This window comes from Phlebotomus papatasi, chromosome 2, assembly GCF_024763615.1.
Source record: "Phlebotomus papatasi isolate M1 chromosome 2, Ppap_2.1, whole genome shotgun sequence".
Taxonomy (NCBI): Eukaryota; Metazoa; Arthropoda; class Insecta; order Diptera; family Psychodidae; genus Phlebotomus; species Phlebotomus papatasi.
The window spans coordinates 110,484,439-110,511,832 of record NC_077223.1 but is presented as its reverse complement, the minus strand read 5'-3'; the positions used below and the strand labels follow the sequence as shown (position 1 = coordinate 110,511,832).

General features: G+C 32.4%; 2 protein-coding genes across 3 annotated transcripts in view; one reads left to right on the top strand and one right to left on the bottom strand.

The window, feature by feature from the left end:
* LOC129800817 (uncharacterized) overlaps window positions 1–5,467 on the top strand; it is a 31,906-nt gene extending 26,439 nt beyond the window's left edge. Inside the window, exons 4-6 of the mRNA XM_055845485.1 lie at window positions 398–517; window positions 624–726; window positions 824–5,467. Of these exons, the coding sequence (XP_055701460.1) occupies window positions 398–517; window positions 624–726; window positions 824–889 (289 nt within the window). The 3' untranslated portion in view covers window positions 890–5,467. The remainder of the gene's footprint in view (window positions 1–397; window positions 518–623; window positions 727–823) is intronic.
* Window positions 5,468–9,254: 3,787 nt separating this feature from the next.
* Window positions 9,255–26,695, bottom strand: LOC129800830 (uncharacterized). Of its 2 annotated transcripts, none has more exons than XM_055845502.1 (5): window positions 26,306–26,695; window positions 20,838–21,181; window positions 17,330–17,439; window positions 14,093–14,641; window positions 9,255–10,335 (listed from the first exon to the last, which is right to left on the bottom strand). In XM_055845502.1, the coding sequence occupies exons 2-5, from the start codon at window positions 21,055–21,057 to the stop codon at window positions 10,243–10,245; spliced, it is 972 nt and encodes a 323-aa protein (XP_055701477.1). In that variant the 5' UTR covers window positions 21,058–21,181; window positions 26,306–26,695; the 3' UTR covers window positions 9,255–10,242. The 2 variants fall into 2 exon arrangements, with proteins under 2 accessions (XP_055701477.1, XP_055701476.1); XM_055845501.1 differs by having other exon boundaries at window positions 14,093–14,677; window positions 26,306–26,694.
* Window positions 26,696–27,394: the final 699 nt, after the last annotated feature.

The following is a 27,394-nucleotide window of genomic DNA, read 5'->3' as shown; positions in this document are numbered from 1 at the left end:
TGTGACGGTCTTCACATTATTGTGAGGAAAAAAAACGGAACAACGACGTTTACTGTTCTTGCCCCAGTATTTAATCACTCCATAATCACTGAGTAACTCTTTTGCCAGCTTTTTAGTGTGACATTTCATAAATTTTCCCCACTAAATTTTTCGAAAATTTAGTATGAAAATTCGAATTTGAATTTGAATTCTTCGAACTTCAACGACTTTTTGTGCAAATTCCATTTACCTTTTATCCAAGACACTATTGGAGAATCAAAATCTACTTGTGTTTGGGCTCATGTCTCCCAACTTTTGCTACAAATCAAATTTGAATGTTTTCTGAGTTGGTTCATGTTAAATTCATTTTGTATTTCCTTTAAGAATTTAGGAAGACTTTTCTCTAATTTTTTTTAAGGTATCGACTGTTCCGGGAACATTGTGTTCTCGTAAATGGAAATTACATCAAAGATTTAACAATTCTCGGGAGGGATTTGTCCAAAACAATTATTATCGACAACTCACCACAGGCATTTGGGTAAGTTGAAGCAGAATTTCATGTAGCATAAAATATTGATTTTCTCAGGCGGCTAAAGTTTTGGGCTGATGAATGGCTTTTGTCCCTTTTCTATTGCATTCCACAGATATCAACTAGAAAATGGAATTCCCATTGAAAGCTGGTTTATGGACCAAAGCGATAATGAATTGATGAAGATTCTTCCATTTCTCGAACATCTTGCGGCATTGGTGAGTATTTTTTTTTTCAGACAAATTATTATTATTTATTGTTCTTGTTGAGGGTTCATTGAGAGGGTTGCTGATTAACTTTTTTTTGTTGTGGCAGAGGGAAGATGTTCGTCCGCACATTCGTGACAGATATCGATTGTTCTCGTATTTACCGCCAGATTGAGTTCGACTAGTTCCTCCTCAGCTTAGTTATATGCAATTCTTAGGCATATATCCATAAGTCAAGATTTTTTTTTAGCAATTTTAAGTCCAATGAGTTAGCAGAGAACATTTCTTTGCTAAAAAAAAACTGTGTGAATTGGTTTTTTTTAAGCTGCGCAATTTAAAAGTGTTCTTCCCAACAATTTTTTGTGCAAAGGGAAGCATAAAAGAATTTTCTTTTTTTTTGGATGAGAAAATGTCAATTTTAAAAGTGATTCCATCAATCGCACAGTGCGATCTCTTCGATTTGCAATAAGATCCAAGTTATTAAATTGTATAGAATATAGTTAGTTGTGAAGGACAACAAAGTGACTTTGTTTTCTTTAAAATAGAAATTTAGAAAAAAAATCAGTGAAGTGCTTCTTGAATTTTTTTACATTTTTCTTTTTAATTTAAAAAAATATCTCCAGACTTTTTCTTTTTAAGCAATCACAGAAAAATGTGATCTTTTTTTTTAAGTTTTGTTGTTTTTTTTTAAAAAAATAATATTTCCATGAAAAGTATTTTATTATTTTTGTTTTATTTCTTTACATTTTATTGCTTCCATTCTTTTTCGTAAGAAAGAAGAAACAAAACACAATTGCCTGGTTTCATAAAATATTAAGAAGTTATTGAAAAATATATTAGAAAGAAAATGAAATACATTGGATTAGATGGAGATATAATAAAAACAAAAGAAAATATGAATGTAAATAGATGTAGTAAATGTTGACTAATTAGTGAACGGAATCTTGACGAGTTTATCAAGTATTTCTTCAATTTATCCTTTTTTTCTAGGTTGTGTTGATCTTTTATTTTAAAAGATTTCTTTTTCTTCCAAGTTTTAAAAAAAATCGTGTAAGATTTTCCAATTAGAAATTCTAATTAAGCTTGAGAATCTTTGAGGTTTCGATTCAGGAGATCAGGAATTGAGAATTGAACTTTGAAACTTTGAAGTTTGGAAAGTTTGAAACTCTTAAGTTAAAATAAAGAATTGAAGGCCCTTAGATTTTTAAGGTAAGTTTCAGGACCTTTGATTCTTAAGTTGAAGTATAACTATCCCTGCCAGACTTTAGTCCCTGAACCTATCTGTCCCTGTACTTGGACTATACGTTGGTACTAAGAAAAGTCCTGAAAATTCGGTATGGTAAATCTGAGGATCTTATTTTGAATTCACAATCTTGAAGTTTAATGTTCCTATTAAGTTCGACTTTGTGAACTGAAAAGCTCAAGGACCAAAAATAAAATCTAATTATTTGGACTATTTGGAGGATAAAATAACTTTAAATAGTCACAAAAATGTTTTGGTTTTGTATTAGGTCTGTAACCTTCGTGCTACACTTGGACTTAAGTTTTTTAGAATATTGATGAACTTCAGATCGGAAGTATCGAAATTAAAATGATCATAAGGGCTTGAAAGTCTTAACTTAGAAGTTTTTTTTAATTTCAAATTCAAATTATGAGTCTTCGTGAAAAGTTTTTGATACAAAAGTTGAAGTTAGGATGCCAAGAAAATTAAGCTGAATTTAATACTTTAGCGATCTTAACTTAGATTTTAGAGATCTTCAGTTGAAGATCATCAGTATCAAGCTTAACTTAGGCACTGAACTCTGAATCCTCAGTCGAAGTTAATAGCGAATCCTTTAAACTTAATAGTTTAAAAATCTTAATTATAGAAGGTTAAAGTCAGAATTAAACCAAATTTTAGTTGCAATAAAAGACTCTTAGTTAGATTGAACTTGAGAAACTCAAGATTTATAACTTGAACTTCGGGAAAAAACTAGATTGAGAAAGCTTGAGGATCCTAGGCTAAACTCAAGAACTGAACATAAACTGAAGTTTGCTGATTTTAAATCGATTCTGAATGATTAGAGTTAGAGTTTGGGGATCCATACTTCAGGGTTTCAAAATCTTTTCATGGATTTAACACGAGACTCTAAATTATTAAGAGCTCCAAAGCAGAATTAGAGAAGAATTTTTGAAGTGCAGAATTCTAAATTGAATCTATAGTTTTCAAGATCTTTGATTCAAATTAAGAGTTTGATCATTAGGGTAGAATCACATTGACAATAAAATGCTCGAAATAGCCTCACCGTATTTCGTTAATTTACGCATTTTCATTGCAATTCTTACGAAAATTTTCCATTACCGTATTACCTTATCTCACACTCGGTGGTACTAGGTGAAAGTAATATAAGAAAATTGAATAAATAAAACGAAAATTCGATAAACGGTGAATGAAAAAAACTGTAAGAGAAATTAATCGTACAGTTCTTTTTTGCTCACCGTTTATCGCATTTTCGTTCTATTTCTTCAATTTTTTGATATTATTTTCACCTAGTGCTACCGAGTATGAGATAAGGTAATACGGTAATCGAGAATTTACGTAAGAATCGCAATGGAAATTCGTAAATTAACGAAATACGGTGAGCATTTTACTGTCAATGTGATTCTGCTCTTAGGTGAAATTAAGAAATTTAAAATCTTAAATTAAGAGTTTTTTTTTGTGAAACTTTGAAATACGATTTTGGTTAACTCGAATCTTTAGTTGGATTTATAATGTTCTTGAGATGAAGAAAGAATTAAAGTATCTTAAGTTGAAATTAAGAGATTCGGAATCTTAAGGTTAACTTAAACTACTTCAGCTTTTCAAGACCAATTCGGAATTCAAGGCAGCTTTCAAGTTGAATTACCGAACTTCGAAATCTCGAATTGACTTTAAGATTATTAAGTTTCAATTTAAATTTCTAATTGGAAAATGTCATCGAGTAAAAGAAAAATAGGTGTCAATAAGTGGGAAAAAATAGTGTCAATGGATTAAAAAGAATTCTAAAAAATCATTCACATAAACATTTTAGCAGTCACTGAAAACAAGAATTAATAAAAAAAAATCATTGGGGATGTGGCAATTAAATAAAGTATAATAAATAAAGTAAAATCTAAGAACAAGTTAAATAATTTTAGTGATTTTCACTGTTAATAGATTTTTTTTTGGATTCATAGAATAATTGTTTTTTGCATTATTATTTAAATAATATTTCTAAAGTGATTTCTATGAGATTGATTTTTATAATTGTGTTATAGATTGAGAAAAATTTTTGTTTTTCATTTTTCTATGCCAATATATATATATTTTTTTTTGGATGAAAAAATACAGTAAACTGCATAAATTCTCTTTTCTAAAGACTTGTTGAAGCATAATAAATAGACATACACAATGCATTTAATATCCAATAAAAGAAAAAGAATTAAAAAATAAATAAAATATTCTGAAATATTAAGAAGAGACCACATTTGTTACTGACAGAATCGAAAAAAAATAATGGAGAATTAGAAAAAAAAACATAAACAAAATAAAATACAGGAATTTTTTGGGAAAAATCTTTAGAAAGAAAAGATATAAAAAAAACAAAAATAATATTAAGAATCAGTAGTAATTGAATAATTCTTCACATTGAAAAAGATAAAATTACGTTTACTTGTGATTTAATAAAATTTTATTTGCCATACATAGATTAAATTATTTTTTAGTCCCTGAATATTTCGGAAACTGAATTTGATAAAGATTTAAATAAAAAAAATTGTATACAGTATAATCTAGTTCATGTACATAAATGCGTTATCGAGAATACCTGCACCCTTCACTCCCTTTTTTTGGTAGCAGATGATAAATTTGTATTAAATGTAGTTAGCAAATTTTTAAAAATTCATCATCTAGTGTTAAACCATTTCTTGTGTATAGATATCGATTTAAATCCATGTTACACGATTTTTAGGACATCAGGATTTTCAATTGCAGCAAAATTGGCTAGAAAAGAATAATCCATCTCTAAAAAAAAACTGAGAAAGTAAAAAAAAATAGATCTTACTATTAAGAGAAATTTAAATAAAAAAAAGTTAACAATATCATATTTTTTATAAAGAAAAAAATATGGTGCTAAAACTTTGCATTAAAATGGAGGAAAAATTTAAAAGGAAAAAAAATAGATGCTGTATGAAAGAGTCCCCATATCGATGAAGTAATTGTTCTCAAAAAACAAAAAAAAAATGGAATATTAGTGGCAAGAATTTATTGAATGTTAAACATTTATCAAATATCAAAGAAAAAAAAAGATTTATTTACGGATATTTTTCTGTTACTCATTTCGTTGGTTGAATCAAAAGAAAACTGAAGAATTCCAATGGTACTTTTTTGAGAATCAAAGTCTAAATTCTAATGAAGCAAATTGTTCCTAAATTTTCATAAAATTTCATTTCATCCATGTTTTTTTTTAAATAAATTTTATTTATAAAACTTTTTATACTCTTTGGTAGAGAATATGTAAAGAGGAAGATTCAAAATGTAAAAGATGAGAAAATAATCCACGTTAAAGTAAAAAAGAACTATTGAACAGAAGAAATATTAATACAAAAAAAAATGAGTAATGTAATAGTATCTCTTAGATTATTCCTTAATAGTAAATATAAAAAAAAGAATATCTCTTAAACACTTACTGAAATAATCCCTATACACAGTTGTAATCGTAAAACTTTGCAGAAATAAACGTATTCAAATCGAAAAGATCACTTGCATTATTTACTTAGTGGCGCTACAGCCAATCGTCGATCTTGGCTTGATTCTGATGTGAAATTCACAGCAGTATAACCGGATAAAAAAATTATTGGTTATAGTTGGTTATTCTGTTTAGCCGAAAACAAATCCTATCATCTCATATAACATACCATTTCATAATTACTGTTGTGGACAGAACGCCATCTGACGGAAATTTTATGAATTAATATTTTTTGGCATTGTTATTTAGGCCCTTCCGGCATTCTGTCTTTTCCTTTTGTGACTTTAATGGCGAGACACGCGTGACGACGACGACTATAGAATTTTGGTTATTTCTCGAGTAAGTTGTGAAAATGGCGTAAAATTATGTTATGTATTGAATCTAAGAGGGTATTTCTTTTCTTTGCGATAGGATGATTAAATAGAGACAGACGGATTCAATAGATATTAGTTGATATCCAGAACAAGATTGAAGTCTTATTAGGTAAAGACAAAGACGATTTATTTAGTAATTAGGACGACTTAATTAGTTTACTTATTAGCTCTACTAGATCCTCTCGGGAAATAGCCGTGTCTCGCCGGCTGTAAGACGACAAAATAAAAGCATTTACAAAAAAAATACAGTCCACTCGATTTGATGACGACCCCAACAATTACAGTAGGTTCTTGCTCAATCGGCTCTTTTTCTATCGGGCGAAAAATTTTGTTGAGAATTTTCACGTTTGATTTTGAAGCAAATTTCGCCTGCTCCAAAGAAGACTATTTTGGAAGGATTGTAAGTCTACTTACAGTAGTATAAAAAGATGGTATCATTGGATGCAGAAACCTTAGATCTACATCCTCACAAAATTTTATGTTGATTCAGATATTCCTGGGAAAGTTATAAGAAAAAAAGTGAAAATTAGCGTGCCCAATTATCGAGTTTTTTTCCACAATTTTGCTTCAATTAATTTAAAAGTAGTGTTAACTAGAAGATATTCAATGCGTAAGATACAATAGTTTCAAAAGCTGAAAGTATATTAATTGCAGTGAAATTAATAAAAATAAATTTTAGACTTACAATATTCTTTCTTCTTTGGAGCCGACGATTTGCTCAAATTTGCTGTAGTTCCTCTTATCATGTTTCTTTATAATTGTTCGCTTTTTGTGGAATTTACAATGACTTTGATGCCCGAATCTCTCGATAATTTGGATGACATTTTGCCCTATATGCCCGATTGAGAGAGAGTACTGCATTTTCGGAAAATGCAATTTAACAGCCCGCTAGATTTCAACGTTGTTAGAATCTAAGCACTAAGTCTCAATTTAGGTCTGAAAAGGTTTCTGGCACAGAATGGCAAACAAAACTTTCTGGCAAACAGTCCAACGACTCAGAGGGAAGAAGAGCAATTCCATCCAAGAAGTAACATCCAAGGAAGGAAATCTTCTGAACAAAGAGGAAGAGGTCTTAAGTCGCTGGAAAAAGTACTTCTCAGAATTGCTCAATCCTGAACAAGTCACTGATAATAACGTACCCGTGAGTAAAGGCAGGGAAGAAAGTAGTCCTTCAGACAGACGTGTGCAAAAACCGTTGAAACCGAATTAACGTCAAAATAAGTTTGTTATAGTAGCATTTTGACCATTGACGTACATGTTTCATTTGACGTTTATTCGGTTTCAACGGTTCTTGCACGCCTCTGCTTCAGAGAGTAAAGTCCTGCATGCGATCAGTAAATTGAAGGATGGAAGAAAGGCTGCAGGAAAAGACGAAATACGTCCCGAAATGCTGAAACTCATGGGCAGTGCCGTAGCTAGAGTTGAATTTAAGGTAGGGCATCAGTAGTTAAAGGTAGGCCATTAATCAAATTTTTTGATTGATCTATTTTGGTTAGTCGATTTCCGTCCATTCGTACATTTTCGGTTGAATATAAGTGAATGAGGTAAAACAAAGAAATATTCAAAGACAAATTAAAAAAAAATATTATTCTAATTCTTCGATACATATACTTACGGGGTTACGTGAGTCAAAATTGACAAAATTGATAGCAGATTTTGTTCTAATTTCTTTTCAATATAATAAAAAAATATAATTAATTAAAGCTCTTAGGCATATAAAATCATAACATTCAAACTATATTTCCTGAAATTTTCATTTTACCTGTGAGACTTGATTTTGGGAGACATTTTTGAAAAAAAAAACATACTTTTCGGTAGACAAGGTTTATCGGAATTGGTTCATCTGAAAACCAAAAACCAAATTTCCGGCTACCTGATGAGTTAAACTAGGATTCGAACGAAGAAATTAAAAAAAAAAAAAATGAAATTTCAATTTTTAAGAAAATTTCATACACAAAAATAGATATATCATCAATGACTTAAAAGCGCAATACAAATATAACTTTGTGTAAGATTTGTAATTATGCGTCCACCGCCGTCTAAGCGTTGGTAACCAACCTACTCCGGAGTAAAACGGTGGAAAAACTCCATCTCAGGTTGTATATACCAGAGAAGTCTCAAATGCTTACAAATCAAAAGTTATACAAAACTGACTTTCATTAGCACAGCTTAATAAAGGTTACAGAAAAATGCTGATCTGCCTAATTTTGCGCGATTTTAAGCATTGTGAGAGGGCGAATGGCTACCTCTAACTGAGCAGTGAGCCATTTATAATAATAAGAATAATAATTTATTCAATTTCGAATAACCCCCCGTACCATGCGTCCGCCGCCGTCTCAGCGTTGGTGACCAGTCTCCGAAGCCAAAAGGCGGAAATGCTTCTTCACTGGCTGTATAAGCATTCGTTACATATTACTACATACAATCTCATTTCAACAATTTTAACAATTTGGGCATAAGCCCGAGTGTGAACGCTAAGTCACACATTACAATGTAATGATTCCCATTTTCAAGATTCTCTAATAAAAAAATAAATAAGGAATAAATGCAATATATATGAAAATCCTTATAAATATTTCCACTTCTAAAAAAACTGAAAATACCACTTTTGACGTGTTTTACACTATGTTACGTCTTGTAGAACGTAGAATACGTTTTGATCAAGTGAACATAAAATCTTTCGTTCAAGGATTACTTCCACTTATCAACTAACAGGAAATATTTGTTTTTTGGACTTTAGATGGACCAATTCCGAGAAAATTTCTTCACCAAAAAGTATGTCTTTACTGAGGTTTTTCATTAATCGTTTGTGTTGCAACCAGGAAGTATATGCTTAATGTAAAATGTCAAATTGAAGGTTTCTAATCAATTTCAAATAATATACAATCGAAATATTAACAATACTCGTACAACTATCAACATTTCTTATTTGTAATTATTTGAGTTGGATTGGGACACTTACATGATATATCATCAGCTAGACTGTTCGTACTGATGTTGGTTAGTGAGATTTGCTTTATAATAAGGCGATATTTACATAGGGTGAAAGGAACACATACTGGCACTTTAAGTTTAAGAAGTCGTTTCAGAACTTGTTGACACCTTATTTTGTATCATTACACTGAGAGAAATCCGAAAAAGTTAAAACAAAATTAACATTAAAAAATGTTGATATATCTTTACACCTAAAAAGTGTTAAAGTTATGAGGAAAAAAGTTAATCGCACCCTCTTTTTTTCTCAGTGTAGGAATACGAAATTTGAACATCTATCCTTATCAGAAAACGTTTTATTAGATACTTTAAATAAATTTCAAGATTTTGAAAAGAGTGTCAACAGGGGTTCCCTATCGAAGAGGTGTTCCCTCGACCCTAAGTTTATGGGCTTCTTAACTTAATTCTCGCAAAATTTAAAACTCATGCATTCTTGTATCTTTACAAACATAAATTTTATTTTATAAAATTAGTTACAATCTCCCTCCAGTTACAATTTCCACATAGGCTAAACTCTTCGAACTGATTTTCTTCCTGGGGTAAAAGTTGTTGGAGATTTTGAAGAAAGATGTGAAGTCATGTTCCTTTTCAGTGGGTGTATTGTTGATTGAAGGTGATGGATCTGTGCATGGGCAGTGAATGAAATCTTAACCAGAAAGAGAGAGTTTTGCTGTCAAACTTTGGTTAGAGAGAGACTTATGTTCTATTTTATGGGAACTAATTCAAATATTTCTTCTCAGTCAAGTCTCGTGTCAACTTCAGTTAGAATTTCGTTAGAACCATCATTGTAGGGGTCATCATAGAAGTGAATATTCATTGTTCTAATCATTTTTTGCAAGATCACTAACAGTCGCTGAAGTGCCTCCAAATCTTTCACAATTTTTTTTCAGTTTGGAGCTTTTCTATAAAAATATATCCCTAACAGACTATTTTCCTACACCAAAATCTCATCAATTAACTTTCCACAGTTCACACAAGAATTATTTTGTTGTCTCCTAATCTGCTTCATGGACACCCTGATTAGTGGAATAGAGATTACAAATATTTTCTTAAGACCTTAATAGGTGTTTGTTCACCATATTATTTTTTGTGCAAATGTTTACGGGAAATTACAATAAATATTTTTTTTTCATGGGAATTGTTTTCCTATAGAAAAATGTGCAATTTTTACACTATTCTTTTAATAAATATCAATATTAGACACTTTGTCTCAGTTTATTTCTAAAATTACAATATTTCCTTAATTTAAACCTTCAGTTTTATTAGGAAAAATTCGACAAAATTGATCGTAGTTCAGTGCAAAATTTCTTAGTACCTCCGTTTCAAAGAATTTTCTGAGGCCGGAAAAGTTACACTTCAAAACTCTCGACAAAAATGCTTAAAATTGGGTGGACAATGTTCAGTTTTTTTTTTTTTTTTTAGAGAATATTGCAGGCTGATCCGTGCATAACTTCGCTGATAAACATTGGCGTTCCAGCACCAAGTCCTCCATCTGTTTTCTGATGATCGTTCTTTAATGAAAAATAGAAGAAAAACTGAAGTAGTCAGGAGTTTAGAGGGGAGCTGAGGCTTTTTATAATATCACCTTGGTACACTTACGACCTAAGCCGAGCGACGACTTAACGTAATTATAATCAAAATTAAAATTGGACTAATTTCCCATCAGTTTCCCACTAAATGGTTTCTCGTATTAAACCGATAGACGGATTATTAGTCATAAACTAATAGAAATATAATCTGTAGCCGAATTTTACAATATCAAATATGAGAATGAGATATTCAAATGTGAGAATCCTATACTCAAACTCACACTACTCACATTGATTTGAGAACGTTTTGTCGAAAAATCGCATGCAACTTGCACAATGAGATGCTCAGAGCAAGAGTGGACCATTTTAATAGGGAAATGCACACAATAGAGACCACTCTTGCTCTGAGCGTCTCCAATGTGAGTTGAGTTTCAACTCAATGTGAGTAAAATTGTGTGAGTTTGGGCAAAAAAGTTTGAGTTTGATAATTGAGTAAACTCAACATTTTTATCTTTCACATTTACTAAAAACAAACATGTTCAAAAACATCTAAAATTATACTATTTATTATTTTTTATGAATATTGCAATATGAATTAGCATATAATTGTGCGAGTTGCATGCGATTTTTCGACAAAACGTTCTCAAATCAATGTGAGTAGTGTGAGTTTGAGAATAGGATTCTCACATTTGAAAATCTCATTCTCATATTTGATATTGTAAAATTCGGCTACGATCATTATTTTGATTATAATTTACGTTAAACCGTCTCGGCTTAAGTCGTAGGTGGAACCCAGCACATTAAAAAACGTTTTGCTAAGCAGACAAATGGATCTTCATAAAAATTTGTCAAAAAATGTTGTTTACTAATTTGACAAAAGTTTTTAGGATATTTTAGTAAATAATCCTTTTGACAAACTTTTAACAAGATCTATTTAGCTGTTGATTTGACAAAACCTTTCCATATTTTGAATCGAAGAACAACCTCTTGACAAATCTTTCTTGTTAATTTGACAAAATCATATTTTATATTTTCTTTAACTATTTTATTCTATTTTTCAATGCTTTTAAGGTATTTTTACATACTGAAAATCTCATGTAGAAGTTGAAAACAACATTTCTAATTTCACAAAACTAACACTAATATTCTAAACTTCAAGATTAAATGTGCGTTTTTGAGACAATTCCATCTCAATCTAATGCCCAACACACAATAAATTTTGTTCGTAAACATGTTTTCAAAATTTCGTATGAGAAAGAACAAGATGACTAGATCTCGGTTTCATTCACTCTCATTGAAATGTCAAAAACATGTTTACAAAACAAAAGTTATTGTGCGTTGGGCATAATGCGTAAATGAATTTGGTTCAAAATATTTTTACTTTAACAAATGAAAAATAGGTGTGATGAGAAGGAAGTATACACCTAAAAAGTGTTATAACCTCTTCATTTTCAAGTTTCGTGAATGCAAATTCTGGAATATTCGGAGATACGGAATACCTATACCGGAATATTCAAGAACTTTTGAGATTTTTCCAAACATTTGGGGGAAGGTTAGTTTCCTTGAGCGGAATGCTAAATGAAATTTGCAGGAAGCAGAACTTGAATGCTCCTCTTAGTTTTTAACGCCATGAGTTTCTTGTAGTAAAACTATGGTACTATGTGGAGAAACTATGCAGTAAACCTTGTAGTAAATATTTCTAGTAAAATCTAAGAAGAAAAAGATCTAAATTATACCAAAAATCAGAAAAAGTCGTTAAAAGACAATGTAAAATAGTTCCCTTGTTCCCCGCTATGTCCTGTTCTAATCCTGGTTAAAGCCTTTGGAAAAGTCTTGGAGAAAAATTTGAAAGGCTTAACCACTAATGAAGGCATCGAAAACGCGCCGAAAGCTCCGGGGATAGATCAAAGGAAAATTCCATAGATTTTTGGATCGTGAAATTAAATTGCACGCTGCATCGAGCACATAGGTTTCTTGTATTAAGTAGATGCACTTTTTTCTAGGTTAGATCCTACATAACCTTAAATTCTAGAGTAACCACTCTAGCAAACATAGATTTTATCAACTTGCTGACACTTGAGGAATATTTATTTCTATTTATATTTATATAAAAAAAAAATGTTCAGTAATCCACGTAATTTTATTTGCTTCCTTGTTCTAATTTGTATGCCTCTTTTGCCCGGAGTTAGAAAATTTGACTTTCGTTACAGGTATTAAATGTAAAAAGAAAAGCCAATGTTTTTCAAACACAGAAATTATTTTAGAGTAATCTCATAAATGTCTAATCTACTTGAAAGCCAACTGAATTACTACCCATCAAATGGTCAAAAGGATACAAAAATCGATTCCTAATTAATTTTCGAGTACAAAATTCTGCGAAAAGAAGATACTTCCATTTCAAAAGACTCATATTTCTGTCAGTGATATTAAAACCTCTTTGGTTGATTTGTGCAAAAGTTTGATAGAATTATATTAGACAGAGAAATTCAATACAAAAGCTCTTTTATGTCTCAAGAGGCTGAAGAGGCAAAATAAACATCCCTCTGAAAGAAGCTTAATATCCAATTTCATTGAAGTGCGGTGTTTTGAATATTTCTCTTTCCAAATACATATATTGATTTTCAATTCAAAATTTATGCTGAATTTGGTGTTGTTTGATGTTTTTTTTTCAAGGTTACACTGAACAAGGTGATAATGGATAAAGTTTTATAAGTGAATTAGAGGTTAGGAGGTAGATATCGAAAAGTCAGGTTATGTTTCCAGGTAAATAACCTGGATTGTGACGTTCATACTTGCTAAAGCCATATTTCCTAATTATAAGAGATCTGCACAAGTTTTGCGGTTAGAATTCTAAATGTTGAAATTTTGAGAAAGATTCTGAGGGTAAAATCTTCAAAAAATTGCTATAATTCGGTTAATTTACTCTGAATGACCAAGTGATTTTGTTAGTTTTAATTAACTCAAAATTTTTCCGAATATATAGAATTAAGTATAGCATAATCTTACATTTTTTGTTCATTTTGGTTATAAAAAAACCAAGGAAAAAAATAAGGACCATTTTTTATCGAAACCAGCTTCTTAATAAGCATAGAGAGACAGTGTCATTATTAAAAGGACCACCTACCCTAATATTCTTACTTTTCTAAGAAATTATTTAGCAATGTTAGGTTATGTTATGTTGAAAATATTCTTCAAAATTATGAACAGAATAGAAGGTTCATCTAAATCCATAGAAATCCCTTAAAACTATAAAATATCATAGTAAATCGTAACATTAAAGATGGTTATCTTATTAGTTAGTTCACAATGTGCAGTTATGTTCAACATAACCTTAATTTTGCATTAAAACCTCTGAGTCTTCTTAATGTTTTTTGTCTAAAAACAAAGAAAAGGAGAGTTTTTCTATTATTAATCATATAAGTTCCTAACCTTAAAACATTTTAAATTTACTAGCTTAATAATTTCTCGAGAAGAAATACATATAATGGCAAATTTGTGAGGTTAGAAAAAAAGAAACATATTTATATTAGATTCGTCGTGAGCAATCAAAATTCCCTGACCAGTCAGATTAAGAAGTTCTACAATACTATTGCGTTTTTTGGTGAATTTTTGAGGTTAAGCTCCACATAACCTAGAACTTTTCAAACAAATTAACCTATTGGGCACATAAGAGGGTAATGTCCAGTATTTGATTTTGTTTTAATTAAGGATTGCAACCTAATATCAAAGTTTTACTAACCTCTTCGTATTCGCAGTCAAAATAATGGCACGCGCATTCAAGACATTTGCAGGATGAGCTCATTTCACAGGTGATGCCATACTGCTTTGCCACAGCCTTGTATAGCTCCTTACTGCTCTTGTTGCTGAGGATCTCTGGACTCTGCTGCGGCAGTTGAATTCTCATCTGCTGCTGCTGATGCTCATGGGAGTTCCATTCAGCTTCTGAATTGTTCTCCTCCTCCTCACTCGCTTCTGAGTGACACTCTCCCTGCTGCTGACCCTCCTGTCCGGCCTCCTGGGCCCCTGGACACGAAGAGTGGGCATAGAGAGGATCACAAGAACCAGTGCAGGTTAAGAGATTTTCTTGTGATGGGGTTGTCATGGTTGAACAAGTATATATAGGCGAGTCTAAAGACTCTTCTGTATCATTCAGGGGACAGCTCTCAGCATTCCCAGTACAGCTGTCGTTCATGGTATTGCACGAAGCCGTTGAGGCTCCACTGCAGTATGTCCAGTTGGCGGGGGAATTTGTGGGATTGTTGTCCTTGTCCAGAGCTGCTAGGCGATTCTGTAACATTTCCATGTGGGTTGTTATTTTGGAAATCTACAGGGAAAGACAGAAAAATGCGTGATGATGATGATGCAGCGTGAAAAATTAAGCATTTTACTTAAATTTATTTAGCTGAATGATAAATGGCATGAGAGAAATCATTTAATTTCTAGGTTATGGTGAGGTTAAGTTTTCCAGTTCATTATGTTAGGTTATAAATAATGTGACCTTTGTATCGTAAAATAAATTAAAAGTTTGACAATGTCCATGAAACCCTATAAAAAAAGACGCTAATTTAATAAAATTCCTCCCATCCAATTTAATTAATGTGCTATGTTTTCCATTTATGCTACATGAAAGATTAACAAATTTGATTACACCATTGAAATCGTTACATGGCTTCAATCCAGAGAGCTTTTATGCTTGCTTTATCATGTAACGCAATTTTACATAACAAAAGCTCACTAATTGCCATGGAAAGAATTTTCCAACAATTTTCCAGCATAGATTCTCACAATTGAACTATTTTCAGTGAAATCGAGAGGTTTTGATGTCCAGTGGACAATTGTATACCCACAAGGACCAATAGAACGCACAAATATTCAATTAAAGGGAATTGCGGAGTCCCAAGTGAAATTCTGCACGTAGTTTATTGATATTGGGAATCTAGGGAAAGTGCTTTTATTCACTAAAATTGATTTCTATCAATTTATTGAATTTTGAACATTGAATTCAATGCGAAAGTGATGGAGAGTTCTCTCGGGATTTTTTTTTTGTAAGAGTTGTGAAAGAGATTTTAAAAGCTATTTCTGAATCGATTGTACGGTTTTTGCCACGAAAAGACTGTTTTCGGAAATATAAGTCATTTAATGTAATTGACTTTATTCGATTTTAAATTTTTCACTTCATTTCTCTGGGGTGGAATTTTTGTAATTTTGCAAAGAGGTTAGATTGAATTAAATTGAATCAATGACATTTTGGAAGTAAGATCAATACTTTTTCTTGGGAAAATGTTATTTTGTAATAAAAGGATTGCAATTTGGCGATTAAAAAGCTTATATTTAGCCACTTTCTTAAATTTGCACTATCTTTAACCCTTTAACGACGAGACACTTTTACGGACTGAAAATCAACAATAAAATTTGAACTGGGAAACTTAATCAATGATTAGTCTTACATTTAACCTTGAAAAGTCCAACAGAGTCCGATTTGGTGTATTTTGTGCTTCTATGAACGATAGGGACAAAAATAGCCCAAAAATTTAAATAATTTTTCTAACAATACCAATGAATAATATTTTTCTCTTTAGTGAAAAATATTACGTATGAGTATTGTACTTGTTATTGCCAAAAGGGTTTTGCTTAAAAAAAAATTAGAAGTATAAAAAATAAATAAAATCAATTATGAATTTGAGAATTTAAAAATTCGCCATTTTTGAGCTTAAATATTTACTACATAGCAAATAGCTAGTGACTTCCAAAAAAATATCTTAGATTCCTTCAACCTTATACTTTGCAATTACATACAAACGTAAGGAAAAGTAACTTTATAGGTAGTCAGAAAAAATTATTTTCTTTATGGGACACCGGTGTTTCAATCGTCCTTAAAGGGTTGAACGCTTTATAAAGTAGTAAAAAACGTAGGGCAAAGTGATATAATTTGGAATTAGTGTTATAAGTTGGACAATTTGCCGGTACAAGTTGGACATGGCTTTTTTCTTGATAAATACTGTACAAAATTTGTTTTTAAGCACAAGGAACCAAAATCTAAAGCATTAAAAATATCCAAATAAAAACGAAGTACTAAATTTGTCAAGACAAAAAGCCCTGTCCAAATTGTACCTTGTACCATTGTCCAACTTGTACCACTCACTGTCCAATTTAGCCACTTTACGCTATTATTATTTTTAGTGAATCAAATAAAATTTCTTACTATCATTTACTTGAAGGGACGTTTGCAAGTTTTGCTACACAAAAATATATGTAATCCCTTTGAGGTTAGATTCAGCATAACCTCACATTCTCGTAGTATAACAGGCTATGATATGAAATATTCACTTATTATTTAAATACCAATAATGCAATTATCAAAGCGGAAAAAACAACTGTTGTCTACTTGCTATGACAATAAGGGGTTCCAGGAGTCGTCGGAAAGTAATAATGACTCGCTGAAATACATAAACTATCTCCAGGGCTTTCGTATCGGGCTTTACCCATTAATGAAGGCTTTTGAAGACCGAGACCAAATCATAAATTACGCAAAATTATTATTTTAAATATCAATTTGCAAATTTAATAATTGTAAATTGGGAAAATAGAGAAAATTGTTCAACTAAAATCTCATCAAAACTTTCGCTTAGCATTTAAATAACCTTTAAAACCTTTCTCAGAACATGATGTCTAGAAAATTTCCCCTGAAACGTCCCAAACTATCCTTGAACTGAATATTTCACACATTTCACAAGATTCACAGAATTACAGAAGCTCATTTCTTGATTTGCTTCCACGGAAATAAATTATCCTAATAGAAATAAAACAGATAAAGTGTTGCTGTTTTGTAACTCTTCTCGGAATTCCTTAATAATCTCTCTTGGGAAAAGAGCTTTTCCGTGAAAAGCTCACACATGGGAATCCCCGTGTGAATTAATGCATGAGTGAATCCTTATAGAATATCCCATACTCTTCTTCCCTTCATGCTTATCCTCACCTCTTCTAGAACGTGTTCGTAGGACGGCGGTGGACTAAGAGGAACTGTGCTGTTTCTGTTCACGGAGCTCGTGTCGGAAAAATTCTGCTGTAACGTTGGATTTTCGTATCCTGTCGGGAAAAAAAGAGGAGAAAAAGAAAAGTTCGCAATAAACATTTGGGATTATGGATAACAAAATACTAATCTCGTGTGATTTTACATCAGAGAAATTGAAATGAAATTTTGCGCATCAAGAGACAACCAGAAGGATTAATTTCAGCAAAGTCCAAATGAGCTTTCGGGGGAGCTTTAGGGCAAAGGGAAAATGTTGTATATTTCTGCACATCCTTTTACACGAAAGACGCAATTTATGTTAGTTATTCTTAAAGTGCCACAGACTTTGTAGGTCAACGAGAATTAATTTCCACAACATTAAATTTATTGGGGACACCAATTAATCGAATTTTCAGTGGAAAATGGGTTAATTTTCTCAGAAATTTAGGATGACAACATTTAATTTGCGGAAATGTTGGGTCTTTGAAAGCAACAATGTCTGGATTAATTTTTAATTTTCATGGTCTATAAATTAAAAGAGGTTTAACATGTTGCTAAGCAATTTTTCAGGGTACTTTATTCGCAATTTACTAACCCACAAAAAACTTTTGGGATTTAATTTGGAATATTAAAAAAAGGTTCCTAAAATTTCTCAAGAACTAACACATTGAACATGCAAGGCTCTTGTGCTTTTCCATTGAGGTTAAAATGGCGGAAAAGTAGGTCATTTGAGATTCTTCCCTTCCCGGCTGACTACAAATTTATTCTAAATTGATCAAAAATTGATTTTAATAAACACTATCTGTTGTGTTCTTTCTTGGAAAGATTAAATTTCCCAGCATCCATCACGGTTCTTACGGAAGTGATACTTGAAATGAAACTGTAATGACTTGGGATAATAATCACCCGCAGTGTGGCGCTAGTGATTGACATTTTAGCTGGACTTGTTGTACTATTGGTCTTCAATAGGCTTAATTAGGTATTATTCCCTTTTTCGATAAGGAAGCCATTCTGGGACGCATTGGGAGCAATTTTCGTCAAAAAACGCATTTTTGACAGAATTTTGACGTTTCCACCTACATAAGTGCAGATAAGTTCCTTAAAATACAATTTTTGACGAAAATTGCTCTCAATGTGTAGAGGCCTTTAAGGTGTCTACAAATTGGGAGTAATTTTCGTCAAAAATTGCGTTTTTGACAGAAATTTGACGTTTCCCCCTACAACGCTGCAGGGAATTTCCTTCAAAAAAGCAATTTTTGACAAAAATTTCTCCCAATGTGTAGAGGCCATTAGACATAACCTCAAATATATTCAAGGCATGATTTAATTTAAATGTCAAAAAACCTAAGATTTTTGTCTTTCTCGAATTTAGTTTACTTTTAGTGTTCTTTCGAACTGGTCTAAGTCGTAGCTTCAGGAAGCGTTTTAGAGTTTCGAATTTTTGAAATAAAAGAAAATCGTATAAGTTTTCCCAAATTTGACTTTCTAAATCAGAGGGGAGCAAGAACGGTTTGAAAACGAAAAAACGTCAAATGAAAATTGTGCGTCAACGCTAGAAACGCTACGTGAGCAAACTTATTTTGAAGTTTATTACAAGTAATTTTGATTACAAAATGGCGCAGCTGTGCGTGAAGTGAGGGTAATTCTTATACAAAAACACGATTTTTTGTATAAAAAAATTGACTTTATTTTAGAGGTGAGCAAGAACCGTTTGAAACCGAAGAAACGTCAAATGAAAATTGTAACGTCAATGGACAAAACGTTACTTGGACCAACTTATTTTGACATTTATTCAGTGTAAAACGGTTTTTGCTCACCTCTATTTGTCTATAAATGTAATTGTTTATCGGTTCTAAAAATCCTTACTAAAATTCTCCATTGAGTCCATTGAGTAAAAATGACTCGGGTTCTGCTGCTAGTCACGGAGTGCCTCAAAAAGAAATTTACCCTTATCAGTGCATTACTGTGCCGTCATTTTGTTTTATAAAAAAATATTTTTGTCTTTCTCAAGACATAAATAAGCTCTGAAAATTTAATATTGAGGATATTGAGCGATATATTAGCAAAGTCACAAAAAATTAATATAAAAATCCGCTAATTTTGGATGTTCTGTTAGATGTTACCCTTTATTAATGGGTCCAACGCGAGATCCAACATAATCTTACATTTTTCTAGTCAATTTACTCGCTAAACAATAAAGTCCATTCTTTACTTTCGAATATTGATTAAAAAATTTAGTAGAATTGCAACGAAATTACTTTTGATATACAAAGAAAGCTTTAAACGTAAAAACAGTAAATAAAATAAATTCAAAATTCGAATACGTTTTTGAAGGCCTTTAAGAAAAAAATATTGAATAGAGAAAAAAACCCTATTAGCATGTTATTTATTTATTTATTTTTTTAAAGTCTTTTTATTTCAAAATACGTATGACATCAGGTTTTAAGCTCGAAAAGCTAATTTCAGACCACGAAAGTGATTAAATCTTGCTTACAAAATAATACTCCGTCCTCTTGCTAATTTATTCTAACATTATTATAATATTTTAGCATAATATTATTTAAATTACAAAATTTTAATGTACACTGAATAAATATTTCGTAAAATTGTTCGTAAATGTTTGTTAACTCCTTCTGAGGATTTACGTCGTGTTCTTAAAGCGTATAACCCTCTAAAAACTTCGTAAAAGTTTGTACTGTTTCACAAACTTTGTTCGAAACGGTATTGACGAGCATTTTTGTTCATTTACAAACCTTTGTTTGTACATTTTTGTTTGTGTGGCAAAAAATCGTGAACAACAGACAAAATTTCACGAACATTTTTTTGTGTATTTACAAAAATTTACAAACAAATATTTGTAAAATAGAAAAAAATGCTCGTGAAGTTCTCATGTACCGCACAATGTTTGTGAAAAAAGTACAAATTCTTACGAACTTGTTTGTGGGTATTATGATTTACGAGCATTTCGTAAGTCCTCAGTAGGAATTCACAAACATTTACTCTTTTCTGTGTAAGTAATTCTGAGTCAATGATAGCTCAATGTTATTATTCAGGGGGGTGATATTAGCTCTGAAAAATGCGACCAGTTTCAGTGTAAATTTTTCCCTATTTTCGTACACATTTCACCAGATAGCTCCAAAAGTACGTAGGTTGCCAATTTGGGGTTTTCGGTTGCCAATTCCATATTAAATTGGCTTTTAGATTGTATTTGTATTTTTTGCTAATTCTTTCCACAATGATAGAAAACACCGTATAAAGTCCAAAGTTTTTTCGGCTTGCTAGAAACATATGGGAAACATAGGAAATGTCATGCCCCTGTTATTACTCCACAAAATTGATGGGATCAGTCTTGAATCTACTTGAATATGTCTTCAATATAGAATACTTCCTGGTCGAATTGCGATATAGTTTTAGTACAAAATATAAACCGTTTCGCTCTTGTCAGCCGGGTTTGGAGGTTTCCCATAGACCTTACCTATGCGTCCGGAGGCAGAAGAGGAGTTCTGGATGAGTGCCCTGCTGTCTCCACTCATCGATCCTAAGCTGTCCGTGTCGATGGTTGTTGTGGAGGCCGTTGAGGGTTGATTCCCAAGCAGTGGTTGCTGGTGGGTTTGGGTAACGTCCGGTTCAGCTGTGGTTTCCTGTGAGGTGCTCCTGGAGCTGCCCATGCGGAACTTTAGCTTGAATGGCGCCATTGCGTTGTAGCTTTTATTTTCGCGAAGGGGGTTAGAGAGAACTTTCGGGGAGGGAGACAGTTACAGAGACATTTGAAGGACAGAAGAATTGCTAACAGTGTTATGCTTTTAGGCGAGAGAACTTCTGAAAAGAGACAGAGATAGAAGAGAAAATGGAATTTTCACATTGAAAGAGGAGGTGCCGAAAAGTGCGAGGAGGGCTTTTTGAAGCGCTTGTGTGTGCTTTTATAATTCTGCGAAAAGCTCAACTATTCACACCTCTACTCCCATGCAAACTACAAAATTCTATTCCAGCTTTTCCTGACTTGACATCAGCCATCTCAAAAGAAATGCTCTCAGCATTAGCAATTCATGAGCATGGATAGAACATGGCATTGAAAGTTGATTGAAGAGAGTATTGTTCCATAAATTTTCAATGGGAAAATTGGAGAGAGTGTTCGTGACGGAAAAGGAGTCAGTCCAAAGGCAATGAGCATTTGCAAAATATTCCAGGAATTTCAATAAAGAGGACACTTGCTCCATAAAAATGTGCTTTTATGAGGAAGTAAAGTAGAATTAATGAAATTGAATATTTTCAGAGGAAAATGTGTAAAAATTTTATAGTTTTTTTCCCCAAAAATATTGCTACTTTATTCTATTTGAAGGGATACATAAGTATTTCACGGAATTCTGTTTAAAAGTGCGTTGAAATTTGAATAGGAGGGTTATGGTATGACATAACCTCAAATAACACAACCTTAAATAAATATAACCTAGTCTAACTCACAAGATCCGCCTGAGAGCTTATTTCGTCGTAATATTTTCTAATCTAACTTCATGTTGTAAAAATCGTAAAATGTTACTCAAATTTGTGGTTATGTGGTAATTCGCATGTAAAAAATAAAATTCATATTCAATGGTCCAGGTTATTTAAAATTTGTCTAAATTCATGAAAAAAGAATACGTGTATATTTCCTTAATAAATAATATTTCCAAACCCTTTTTATTTGCAAAATATGATTATTGAGGTTATGTAATTTTCAAGAAAGGTGCCACGTTAACTTAACCTCAAATTAATCTATTCTTAATGTAAAAAAAAAATCTTCTAAAACGTTTAAACTACTGTTTTACCTTGTTAATTGTGTTATGTTAATAATAAAAATATTCTCAATACCTTCTATGGGCAGTAAATTACGATTTAATCCCGTTTTTCCCGAGAAGGTCAGATTAAATAATTCTGAGGTTAGAATTTTTCTAACTTTTGAAATAAAAAGAAAACTTCAAAAAGTATATTTCCATATACATAATGTTTTAAATAGATTAAATTGTGAAATATTTATTTATGCTTAAATTTGGAGAATATTTACATTTTTTCTATGCGAAGTTTGAAGGTTATGTTCACTATAACCTCACATATGGTAGCTACTAACAAAAAATTGATAAATAAAATTAATATGCTCTATAAACGAATGTTTGATCAGAAATTTAGTGAAATAACAAAAATATTGTATTGATCTAAAATTGAATTGAAAGTGAAAGAAACTATAACCTCAAAAATAAAATAGATGCTACAAAATAGTTCCGGATTGATTTTGTTATTAATTCTTAAAAGAATTAATCGCAATTTTTTATATCTAGATCATAATTTTCGTACTATTCTAAAAAGTTTTATTTTGCAATTTCACTAACGTTAGAACATATTAAGAGGTTAGAATTTAAAAACTTTTTGAATAAAAAAGATTTTAAAAAATTTAACATAATTTCAATTAGTTGTATCAAAATTGTCATATTGGCTTCTCAAATTCACAATTCGGTTAACTTTGGTAGCTTGTCCCATTCGAAGCTTACAGGTTATGGTGAGCATAACCTCTCATTGAAAAACTAGTAATTTCTAGGGATAAATGAAATTTTCTTAGCGAAAATAAAAAGCAATAAAAATAACTAAAATTCCGGCTGAAAAACTTTCAGTTTCTTTATAAATAAGTGCCGACTGTCCTAAACGTCCCCCCCTATTAGGGGGAGATGGGGCTACTTTGAGCTATGGGGTTACATTGATATACGATTTTTTCGCATGTTTCTAAAAGAAACTAAGCTTTAAATTAGATAGTAATTTAGATAGACAAAACCATGAAACTAAATAAAATAATTCTGAGGCCATGTTTCTCTCAAAAGTATGTTCAAAGTAGCCCCACCTCCCCCTACGAAGAAACTTTCTATTCATACACTGTTAAAAATCATTCGTATTCCAACGTATAAGCTATCATTGAGCTTGTCATTGAGAACTTTCAGCCTCTAAAAGGTCAATGAATTCTCCCCAAAACAAATTTCAGTACCATGAATGAAATGAATAATTTAGCGTATGGAAGAAATTCAGGAATTGATTGCGATGCTCTAACAATAAAATTTGTAGTCTCACCCTGTGGGCTTTCTGAGGTAATAAAGCTCATCTGTTTGAAAAACTTTACCCTCATGAATTTTCCAGTATGCCAAATTTACTCTGACAAGGCATCCCAGAAACCAGCAATGAGTATTTAATTCGCAAAATAACTCCCATGATTATCATTTAATGCTTCCCCACTGTGACTTTTTAGAATTCTTGCGCAATTCAATCGAGCGACAGAGATAAATTGCACACGCCATGGGATTGAGGAAGTTGATATTTTGATGGAGTTTTGGGGGTTAGAAGACTTCCCATGTGAAATTCAATATCTCATGCCCCATCTCGGGGGATTAATTGGACATAATCCGTGAAAATTGGAGTACAATGCTCCAAATTTCGCGTTTCCAGCCTTCAATTATTCACCGCAGTTATGGATGATTTTTATATTGCTCGCATTGATAGAGAGAAAGGGCACTGTGCATATACAATCAATTGGTTTTTAGGTCTGTAAATTATTGACTACAGTCCATACTAAAAGAGGGTATTGCTGAAAAAAAATTGAACAACAACGCTTTAGGAGAAAAAAAGTGGAGAGGTTTTCAGCCTTCGCACACACTCTAGCTTCGAACACTTCATATTTTTCCAAATTCCTTTGATGAACCTGACCTAATTTATTCAAGAAATGTGTGACTTAAGCCTGGATGGAACAATATGAAGTGTTCGCACCCAGAACATGTGCGAAGTCTGGAAATCTTGCCCTATTAATCATTTTATTCGCCGGATCTTGTTGGACTTGTTTCGAATTTGTATTATTGAACACTTTTCCATGTTTTTACGGATTCTGGGGGACGAGTAGATGCTTACAACTCCTTGCAACTGTTCTAAATTGGCCTACGACAGAAGGGTCGACGATATGAACTCTAAGGTTTCCTAGCTCTTTTTCTTGCACACTTTCCTTTCTTTTAGTTTTTTTACTTAAATATTCATAAGAGAGCAATTATTTTCCTTTATACTGAGATAGTCAGATAGCTTAGGAACTAGTGACCTGAGGTTGCGAGGAAGGACGTGCACAGCCTCTTACTTCCTAAACGGAAAGTGTAGAGACAGGATCATCTTCATACTAAACGTGACAGACCTCCAGAATCAATTTCGAATTCTCAAAATTGCGAAGTGAAAAGTATTCTACTTGCGCATAGTTGTAGAATTGCTCATGTGTTTTTCACATGAATTATAGCCTTAAGGTTAAGAACTGTTTTCATGGGGAGAAAGATATGTAAAATCGCAAGGCATCTTGAATTTTTTCAAAGTTAAAATCAGACTATGCTTAAGAATTCATGTAAAAGGGCTTGATATCCCCAATATGGTTTCTTCGACCTCGTTAATGAATCGTTTAAATTTCATGATAATTGAAACACGGAAATGACCTTTAGTTTCTTCTCCTTTACCAGGGGGGTGACATTAGCTCTGAAAAATGAGACCAGTTTTAGTATAAATTTTTCCTGTTTTCGTACACATTTCACGAGATATCTTCAAAACTACGTAGGTTGCCAATTTGGGGTTTTCGGTTGCCAATTCCATATTAAATTGGCTTTTATTTTGCATTTGTATTATTTACTAAATCATTCTACAATGACAGAAAACAGCTAATGAACTCAAAAGTTTTTTCGGCGCGCTAGAAACATATGGGAAACATAGCAAATGTCATGCCCCTGTCCTTTACTTTCTCAAAACCGACGTTTCGGAGGGGATTTCCTCCTTCCTCAGGTCTACAATTTACATTTTTACATTAACATGGAATTTTAAGATCGGAAATCTCCTCCGAAACGTCGGTTTTGAGAAAGTAAAGGAGAAGAAACCAAAGGTCATTTCCGTGTTTCAATTATCATTAAATTAACCTATTGATCGAAATTCATCGTTTAAATTTCAGTAATTTAGATGTATTTTTGAAGTAGTGCTGGAAGATATTTCAAACCAAATGACTTTAAACCACGCCTTCTACGAGGTTTTCAAGGTCAAAAGATAAAGTTGTCTATTGAGTACATTTCTAAACCGATTTTAACAAACTCGGTTTCAATTGAAATGTTTTAGGATGCCAGATAAGTCCAAACTGCTTCAAAGTGAATAAAATTGTATTTCTAAGGTCCTAAATACACTCAGACTGATCCTCGAGAATATTTAACTTGTTAATTTGGCAGTAAAGATTTATCCTAAACTCTTATACACTCAGGGTTTATGATTATCGATTACAGGTCCACTGTATTGATTTCTTTTATGTGATTCTTTACTGCAAAATATTACAGGCTAAATGATCTCGGGGATTAGCCTGATTCTATTTGGGTCATATCCAATCAACCTATGCCTTCCAGACGTTTTTGCTTTTATTTCATCAAAATTCGAAAGCAAGTTTGAATCAATGATGAAGTGGTTAACGTTCATAGAGGCCACAAAGTGAAAGTTGTTTTCGTAGAAAGGTCTCACCCGTTCCGCAAGTGACTTTTCCAAAAAGAATACAGCATCCCAAAGATTGAACATTCCGCAAAGTTCATTTTTTTGCGATTGAACGGATATTTCGCGTGTTCAAATTCGTTTGCTAACACTCCCCGTGAAAGCTCAACATTTGTGCTTTGCACAGCAAATTCGCGCTAATTGATATTGACTGGAATTGGATGTGGCAATGTTTGTTTCTGGGGTGGCATGTAAATTTGACCCGATTAGTGGGAAATGAATTCCCCAACAATCATCGAAGGCCCATCCCTTAGCAGCCACCCTGGAAAAAAAAGCTCCCACGAAAGCTCCTAATGAAGACAGTAACAGAAATTTGCCCCATTTGGAAGCCATTTCATCAGAAATCTAGATGCGATAGTGCCTTGTGCCTGTGAAAATATTTACCTTCTTCACACTATGATCCCTCTGTACGTCCCTTCTTCCTCAGGAAGGGGCCTGAGATAGAGCACCCTCTTTTGTTGGTGTAAAATTCGACGCACAAGAACACGATCGATATGTTTCAATGTGATTAGTTTTGTGTGTTCAGGGGAGCTTTGAAATAAAAGCTGGCAGGAAATTTCAATTTTCAGTACCGTCTTCAAAAATTCAAACAATTTATCTAATTTTTCACTTGTTAACTTTCACTATGGCCTAATTTCTCACGGTGGTGTATAAAGAGTTTCCATGGAAAATCCTTCAGTGAAAAATGGGCACAATTTTTGCGCCCAACAGTGAATTTTCCACCGTTCTGCACGACTGAGAGAACACTTCTGACAATTTAGCGTCGTCACAGTCTCGCTAACACTCTGGGATTTCCCTGTACATTCGATCAATTTCTGGGGCTTGTGCACACCGAATCCACCCTCAGTTTTCAACTGGATTTTCACCAGAAAATTCAATGGGGAAAATTGTTTGGACGAGTGTACAGAAAATTGAAACGCCTGCGCACTTTCCGTGTCAGTATTCTGCTTATTGACTATTTTTTCACAGAATGACACTGTTAAAAACGGGAGGGAGGAGGACATTTCTGGACATTATTAGAGCATTAGTAATCTCTGTTATAGAATGTATTTCTTCAAATTTAACAATAAACAATTTTGTGAATTAAACATTTAACTTTATTTTGTAATGTTATTTTTTTAAGAAAAACGTTTCAATGACATAGCATCTCGAGGAAGGGAGAGAGGGGAACAAAAAATCTTTGAATAATTTTGACTTATGAGAAGTTTATCGAAGACCAGAAGTTTGATATCTCTTACCGTTTGACCTCTAGTCCAAAATTTATTTGGTATTACAATGCAATCCATTATAATGTGCCCCCTGTGTTGGACGAATCTGCTGACCGTAAATCCCCCAGGAACTTCTTTCCTGTAGTGAATGCTTTTCTGTGCTCCTAAAGTTTTTTTTAGTAAATTTTTAGTAGATTTTTTTTGCAGATGCGTTAAGAATTTCAAAGCCTTTCCAAAGAAATAAAATTTAACCAACGCGGTTGAG